Source organism: Herpailurus yagouaroundi, unplaced genomic scaffold (genome assembly GCF_014898765.1).
Source record: "Herpailurus yagouaroundi ecotype Mexico unplaced genomic scaffold, PumYag 67440, whole genome shotgun sequence".
Classification (NCBI taxonomy): domain Eukaryota; kingdom Metazoa; phylum Chordata; class Mammalia; order Carnivora; family Felidae; genus Herpailurus; species Herpailurus yagouaroundi.
In genome coordinates this window covers 562823-571420 of record NW_024420251.1, presented here as the reverse complement: position 1 = coordinate 571420, position 8598 = coordinate 562823, and the positions used below count along the sequence as shown (strand labels likewise).

Sequence of the window (8598 nt, the reverse complement as noted above, 5' to 3'; positions counted from 1 at the left end):
GGGGGGGACCTTGAAGACTGGGCCGTCTCCTTCCTAAAGATACAGATAAAAACCAGAGCCCCTGAGGATTACCAGAAAGAGAATTAAGTCCAAATGTTGAGTATAAGCATAAAGTGTGAAGTGTGTTAAGGTGGTCTGAGGGTGGTTAGATTTAAGGGACAAAAAAGACCTTAAGCTAAATGATTAAAGTTATAGGGTTTACTGCTTTTACAATACAGGTGGTAGTATGTGTGAGGTACAGACGTGTCTAGGGTTGCTAGAAACTTACTACAGCTTTCAGTAGTGTTGCTCACTTGTAACAATGTATAGGACAAATGCTGGCATATATCTACTTATTTATTGAAAAGTCCGTGAGATAACATTAAGGAACATTTTTTAAAATGGGAAAATAAGTAGTTTTGTATGTTGATCTGGAGTCCTTTTTTATGTAAACACGTTTTTAACATAACTGGAATAGCGTGTGTCAGGGGTTCGTGAAGTTTTTCTGTAAAGGGCCAGATGGTAAATATTAGGTTTTTGAAGGCCATATAGTCTAGCACCACTACTCAGCTTGTCCTTTGTAGCTCCAAAGCCATCTTATTTTTTAAAATGTTTTTATTTATTTCTGAAAGAGAGAGTGAGCGAGTGCAAGTGGGGGAGGGGGCAGAAAGAGAGGGAGACACAGAATCCGAAGCAGGCACCAGGCTCCTAGCTGTCAGCACATGACACGGGGCTCGAACTCAACGAACCTTGTGGTCATGACCTGAGCTGAAGTTGGATGCTTAACTGACTGAGCCACCCAGGTGCCCCCAAAGCCATCTTAGATGATACATAAAGTGGGTGTGTCTGTGTTCCTGCTAAACTTTATTTATAGAAATAGGCATTGGGCCCTCATGCCTTGTTTTGCAGACCCCGGATATACATGATACAGTGTAGTTTGCCTTGTTCATTTGTCACACGAATACTTTCTGAGAAATGGTCAGGATTCTTTTTATTTTTTTTATTTTTACTTTTTTAATGTTTATTTTTGAGAGAGAGACAGAGCATGAGCAGGAGAAGGGCAGAGAGAGAGGGAGATGCAGAATCCAAAGTAGGCACCAGGCTCTGAGCTGTCAGCACAGACTGCGAAGCAGGACTTGAACCCATGGACTGTGAGATCATGGCCTGAGTCGAAGTCAGACGTTCAGCTGACTGAGTCACCCAGGCGCCCCAGTCAGAATTCTTTTTAATGTGTCCATATATTGATACACCTCATTTGTGAAACCATTTTCTTATTATGGATATTTTTATGTTATCCGGTTTTGTTTGTGCTTTTATGTTAATCCTTATATTAATGTTTTTAAGTAGCAGATTATCAGATTTGTTTTTCTTTATGTAATTTGAAAAGCTTGATTGCATTCTTCAGAATAGTTTTATTATACTCTGGAACAAAACTTTTTCCATTGGAATATTTCCTTGATTTAAAAATAGCCATGGACAGACAGAATTCACTGAATAGAAGGTGTTTTGACATTAAATTTGTAATGCATCCATGTTACATGAAGACTAACTAAGTTGTACTGTAGCTATTTAATAACAAAGCAATTAAAGTAAGTTTCCTTTAACCACATCCAGATTGTTATAGGCTGCTTTTTCTTTGGAGATGCTCATAACTTGTTTGTACTGTATCCAGCTAGCCCTCCATAGGATGCTTTGTGAATGAACATTCATTAGTTGTGGACATTCATTAGTTGTTTTCTTTGTATCTTTTCCTTTGCTACCTCCATTATAAATTTGGTAATTAGGGTACACTTTATAGCATTTTGAAGACTACAAACCACTTTCATACTTGACACTTCCTCTCACACTGGATCTCAATGGCAGTCTCTTGAATGGTCTCTGGGTCTCTAGGATCTTCCAGTTTTGAGTCCCTGAGTTGACTCTTCTTCCTCTGCCCACTGTTTCCAAGGCAGGGGCAGGGTTTCCAGTGTCTTCTCTATGGGTATTTATAGTGTTTATGGACACAAGAACAGTTGGAAATAGCCTAGCAGGTTCTGATTTTCTCTTTGTTTACTTTGTTCCAGAAATGAAAGTTCATTAGCATCTACCCTGAAGACGCTCCTGTTCTTCACAGCTTTAATGATCACTGTACCTATTGGGTTGTATTTCACGACTAAATCTTATGTTTTTGAAGGTAATCCTAGATGATAAAACAAGACCTTTTCCTCCTTAGTATATTTAAGACTCTGTGTTTTTGTGATCTCCTTATATCTGTAAGCTGGGTACTCTTCATTTGCTTCTTCCATCTGTTCCTGTATTGCTTTTCAAAAATCATGTTGTTCAAATAAATCTTCCTTCATGAAATTAACTTTTTCATCAGTTATTTTAGCTTGACAGGGTATTTGTGGATGGTTTTCTGTGAAATAGCTTGCAGGTCCTTTCTTTTACTATACCTCTGAGAGCAAGAGTCGGCTGACATGGGAGGAGGAATTTGGGGGAATGTCCCTTTGGTGGCAGACGTTAGTAGGAAGAGAAAATAAAGTCCCCCTTTTTATGTTGAAGTCCTTAAGTGAAGTGATAATTACAGTTTTCATTTAGAATAATGTCTTTGTGTATAGAAGGTTTTCAAATCTTTAAATGAATACATGATTTATCACCACCCAAGGTATTACTTTTTAATTGCCTGACTAGCTAAATAAATATATACCTAATAAAAACTAGTATGCTTTGTTTTTTGCACTTTGATACATTTTGGAATAAAATGGAAACTTTTTTTCTCTTGATAGGCGCCTTTGGGATGTCCAATAGGGACAGCTATTTTTATGCTGCTATTGTTGCGGTGGTCGCCGTCCACGTGGTGTTGGCCCTCTTTGTTTATGTGGCCTGGAATGAAGGCTCACGACAGTGGCGTGAAGGCAAACAGGATTAAATTGAACATCACCTTTTGATAGCATTAAATTGATTTTTAAAAATGGTAAATGCGTCTGGGATATTGATGATTTCAATAAAGTTGAGAACATGTTAAAAATCAATCTGAAGGAGTCACATTTGACTAGCGTAAATTTTGATCCTTCTAATACAGTGATTTGTATCATCAGTTTTAACTGTATGAACCTCTCATCTGCAAATGAGAATTTGAAAAAGTTAAGTTGGTCACAAGTAAGTATGTTAACTTAATGACACATTCTGGGAAGAATTTGATTATCTCACTACCAAAAATGTTTTATAGCATTTTGTCTTTTGGTTGGTTTTAAGTTTCACTCCTCTGGATACAGTAAGATGTACACACTGTTCTTCACTGGAACCCTTTCCCTGACTATCGTGAAAGTCTGTGTCATCGGATTTTAGGTTGTAAATTCCTATGCAGAATTGCTTGAATTGTGGATTTTGGACTTAATCTGAATGTCAGTGAGAAATTTTGTGTAAAGCGTAATCTGTAGTCAATAGGAATCTTTCATTACATTATTTCACGGGGGAAACTAGGCTGAATCACATCCATTCATGGAAAAGGACTGGCTTTCTGATGATCTAGGCAGCAAAGCAAAGGTAGCTACCTGGGTACTCAGCCTTTGCCGGCTAGCCTGTGCTTTCAGACTAACTTTTTAATGATCTGCTTTGCTGTGTCGTTCAACAATGAAGCTATGCTTTAATTACAAGTTTTGTGTAAACTCCCTTTCAATTAGTTTCTCCTACTTTTTAATAATGTATATGGTACGAATTTATGTTTAAGTGTATTTATTTTCACGTAGTTAGGAAGTGTAAACAATCCTGAGAATAGATTATTTTTATCATCCACGAAGTATTCTTGGGATCGCTAGTCAGGTCTTTATTTTTTTTAGAGTAAGAGCACACATGTGAACATGTACGTGAGTGGGGGAGGGGCAGAAAGGGACAGAGAATACCCAGTAGGCTCCAAAGCTCAGCGCAAAGCCCGACATGGGGCTCCATCCCCCAACCCTGAAATCATGACCTGAGCCGAAATCAAGAGATGGATGCTCAACCGACTGTGCCACCCAGGCGCCCCTAGTCAGTCTTTCTTAATCAGAGCTGTTATATCCCAGATATATATTGTTAGATAATCCTGAGGTCCTATGTGATAGAAAAAGACCCTGTGGTTTTACTTCACTATCCTTAGTCTATTCTCTCCAGCTACTTAGCACTACTTGTGTGTAGTCTAAAAACACACCTGGAAAAATGAATAGTGAAACAGAATTTAAATTCCCTGTGATGGTACCACCCGGACATAACCACTAGTTTGGTTTACACCCTGTGTGCATTTCCTAATGCTAGTTCAATACACTGAACTTTTGGTTTAAGTTCAAATTCTGCCTGTGCTACCTGACAGCTCTTTGTGTTTTTTTCAGATGAATGATTATTGGCCATTTTCTTAAAAAAGTAAATTCTACCTTTACTCTTTTTACTAGATCTCTCGTTCAAATTTCCTGTTATTAGTAACCCCTAATACAATGGCCCTTGCTATTTTTGGCATTACTGATTTGTCTGTTCACCCCAGTTTGATGTGGAACTGGACTAAAGGAATAGGGAGATGATTAGGCATAAAAGCTAAATAGGCACTGTATTTAATTGTTGAGAAAAAGGATTATTGTAGGACTATTTTTTATTGCTTATAGTTAAATATTGTCTACACTTTAAATGTCTTTAAGCAGTTATTCTAAATGTAAAGTGTTTTCTTAAAGACCACAGTTTTCATGTAAAATTGTACAAATTTAATATAAAATTGTAGAATACCCCAGTTTGAGTGTGGGGTACTATGTGGTAGATTTCTAAATGGTCATCCCTTCTTTAGATGCCTCAACAGAATTGTTGTCCACCTAGTTTCTTTTCTATAATGCCAAGGTTTTATACTTTGGGGATCTTATGCTATTTGTAAAATATTAATGTCCAGTGTTAGATGATTTTGTTTTCAGATGTTTGCTGAGTAGAAAATGATATGGATGTTTTTCTTCAAGTATTTAAACCTGGGATTCATGCAAAAGCAGTTGTAATTTCCTCTTGGAAAAAGTACCAAGTGTTTGGAAGTTAGAATTGGATGCTAGGGTTGATATTTAGGATTGTTACAATATAGACTTGCTTTCAAACCAGTTGAGTTTTTCCTGGGGTTTTAACTGTTAACTTACTACTTTGCTGCTCTTGAAATAACATGTGGTATTTGACATAAGATTTATTTTTCAAGATGTCTCATGGATTTCCTCTTGCACAATGTACATACTTCAGGATGTATAGAAAGGAAAGCTACAATTGAGCCCTTGTAAATGTTTTAAGATAGGAATATGTTCACTATCGTTCCAAAATGGATTGTAAGAATAACCTCAATTAGGAAGCGTAACTTGGAGTGTCAGCACAAACTACTGATAAACACATTATCTTCCTCACCTCGCCTCCCATTTTGCCCCCCCCCCCAGAATATAATCATTCCTTCCCCATTATGCTAAAAAATGAAGTGTGTTGTAGAATGTATCTGATGTCATTCGCTCTTCAAGTGGATAGATAGCATTTTACATGTAACAGCAGAATTCAGTTTTGAGTTGTTACTGAAGGAATTTAAACATCCATTAAAAAAGACCTCCTGTTTCATGGAAATCTAACAAATGCATTGTAATAATTAGACTGTTTTCATCATAAAAATCTTAGCACCTTTGCCAAAAGAGGCAACTGATTGACTTGTTTGATGTTTGCCATTTTCATATAAATTTTATATATCCATCTAGAGTACCCAAGAAGACCAGTAAAAACAGTTAAATAAGATGTACCCAAGGAAAGATAATAGCCAAGGGTACATGAAATAAAGGATTTAAATCCTGATTTAAAAATCTTGTGTGTTTTTCTCATCTCTAGACAAGTTCATGTTTACTGTTTTATTTATGACCCAGTGAAGTTGTAGAGCATTGTTGGGCCCAGTTTATAAATGGTTCAAAAATACCACACAATTTGTCACTTGTCTTACTTAGGTCAGCAGCAGATTTTCTCTGCTGTCAAGTGATCTGTGTCCTCCAACAGAGTGGTACAACTTTATTAGTTCAGACTCTACTCTTACATTTAAGATAAGTTTTGCGAGAGCTGGGATGAAGCAACACGTTAGTAACTTGACAATTCTTTTTTGCAGAGGGAAAGGGTCACCTGAGAAAAATTATTTTCAGGGACGTTGGGAATCTAATGGTAACTATTACGTGTAATTTATGAATAGTTGAATCCTTTATATATTCATTAAAATAGTCTGGAATTCCTGAATTTATCATCACTCCTGGCCACACTTTCCTATTTCATTGCTACATATACTCAAGAGTAGTATCTGCTTTCTTTTTTAAGATGTTCTATAAGTCATATTTGTCAGTCACACAGACTCGTCTTCCTTTTTCTCAAGTTCAGTGAAATCTCACTGAATGGGAATAATAGCAATAGCTAACAACATCTGCACAGCACCTTACAGTTTGCAAAGAACGTTCACATCTTCTTGTTTGAGTTTTGCATAGTAAACCTGTTATGAGATGTCTTTTGACATCCTTGCTGAAGATGTTAGAATCTTTAACTCAGTAGAGTCATTGAATATGCTGTAGTCTTTGAATATAGTGCCCTGACTAGGGGCAGAGTTTAGATGCACTATTTTGAAAGGTGTGTGTAATTATTGAAATGGGGGGCTTGAGTTCTTTAGCCATTTGAATCAGATTTACTTTTGTAAGTGATACTTTTCTAACTGCTACTTGGGTGGATTTTGTATCCATTATATTCCAGCCTGTATTTGTATAAATTTACCATCTGTTGTCATTAAAAAAGTGTTTGTAATGCCACTTTGACGTGTCCTGATTCAATGAATAGTAAGTTTATTAACATCTTTTTTTTTAAACATGTTTGCCTCTGTACCGTATAAAATACATACAGAGTTGTCAAGGGTAAGCTTTTATGTAATAATTATAGACTGGAGATGCTCAAACTGGTGGCAGCTCTGAGGGGTACTGGGACAGAAAGGGCCGGTTTTACCCCATCCGTGGTGGACCCATCACAACTGCTGTGGCGGTGGGGGAAAGAAAGCAGCATCTTGCCCTGTGGCTTTTTAAAGAAAATTCATTTGGGGGTGAATGGGCTTCAAATCCTGGTAAAGGAATGAGGTCCAGAAACACTTGTGTCCATGGCCCTTTAGCCACCTGTTGATTGTACTCCAGCTCCTTTCTGTGCTTCTGAGGGTTCTATCTAGTTCTTAATAAATACTATCCACTTCTAAAGTTTTGAGACATCTTAGTATCAGAATATACACATTATATACAATCGTGTTATGTACAAAAGTACAGATTATAGGATGTCCAGGGAACTCAGGACACATAATAGCATTGGAGAAACCACTGGTATCACCTTATAGGATTTACTGCCTAGACCTACTGAGTCAGAACCTCTGGGGCTGGGGTCTGGAAATACATGTCTGTAACAGACCATATCTGATGAAGCCAGTTTGATAACCACTGCTAGAGATTGGAAGTTGTTAATGTATGTTTTTGATGATGGACTTGAAGATGTTTGTATAAAGCAGGCCTGAAATAGCAGGCACTTTATTAACCAAAGATAGAATCCTGCATAATGCTTTATAATAAAGGCTCAGTTTAAAATCAGAAGAGCTTTATTGAGTCCTGGGCCATCATGGTTGAGTTTGCTTCACTGTTAATGAATTCTATGAAAATTAGTACAGAGGACAGACAGCACTCTTAGAAACACCTTACACATATTAAAAAATGGCTACTGCTGCTCCTCTGATGCCTTCCTCTTATTTGGAATTTTCGTTGTGGTCTTTGAAGACAGGAAAACCTAGCACAGGCACTTAAGAGAATCTGGTTTCCAAGGTAAAGGAGGTAATGGACAAGACCAGAAATAGTTTCCTCGGCATATCCGCTCTATTAATACTATGACTTCCCTACCCCCAGATATTTTTCCTGTTACTGCGTATATCTTCCCGGTTCATTTCATGTACACCCTGATGTTTTGCCCATGTTCACTCCCTCCTCACAGATGCCTGGTATCTTCTCTCCCAGATCCTATCGGGGCTGGCTCTTGCTCACCCTTCAGGTCTCAACTGTTGTGTGGCCTTTCCAGAGAGGCCTCCTCCGTTGCTCACAACACATAATATTGGATACAATTATCCTGTTTGTTTACCTACCTCTACTATACTGTATGCTCAGGAGAGTAGGCACTGTCTTATTCACCACTGACTCCCCAGTGCCTGGCCCTTATTTTAGTAAGGATGTTTGTTGGCCAACTGCAAGTAACAGAGACCAGAGTTTAAACTGGTTTAAACAATGGAACAAGCCAGAGATGGGGCCAAACTATTCACACAGTTTAGAGTTCCTGCTCCATTTCTCAGGGATTCTCTCTGCATGACCTTCTCAGTGTGTTGGTGACATCCTCAGGCATCCCTGCCTCGTGATGACAAAATAACTGCCACCATTCTGGACCTTCATCTGCACACCACAGTCCTCCGAGTGAAGGAACCCCTTGTACTTTGGATGGACTCAGCTTACATACCCACTCATGAAACAATAACTTTGGCAAGGCAATGCCACGCATTGGTAGGTTTATGCCTGGACAAGTGCCCAGTCCCAAACCAATCTCTTGGGGATTATACTTAGGCCACTCAGT

At 38.1% G+C, this 8598-nt stretch overlaps 1 protein-coding gene across 2 annotated transcripts in view; it reads left to right on the top strand.

The window, feature by feature from the left end:
* VMA21 (vacuolar ATPase assembly factor VMA21) overlaps positions 1–6764 on the top strand; it is a 10220-nt gene extending 3456 nt beyond the window's left edge. For both annotated transcript variants that reach the window (XM_040467333.1, XM_040467334.1), the window contains 2 exons: positions 2043–2152; positions 2745–6764. In XM_040467333.1, coding sequence (XP_040323267.1) covers positions 2043–2152; positions 2745–2887 — 253 coding nt within the window. In that variant the 3' untranslated portion in view covers positions 2888–6764. The remainder of the gene's footprint in view (positions 1–2042; positions 2153–2744) is intronic.
* The last annotated feature ends 1834 nt before the right edge of the window (positions 6765–8598 follow it).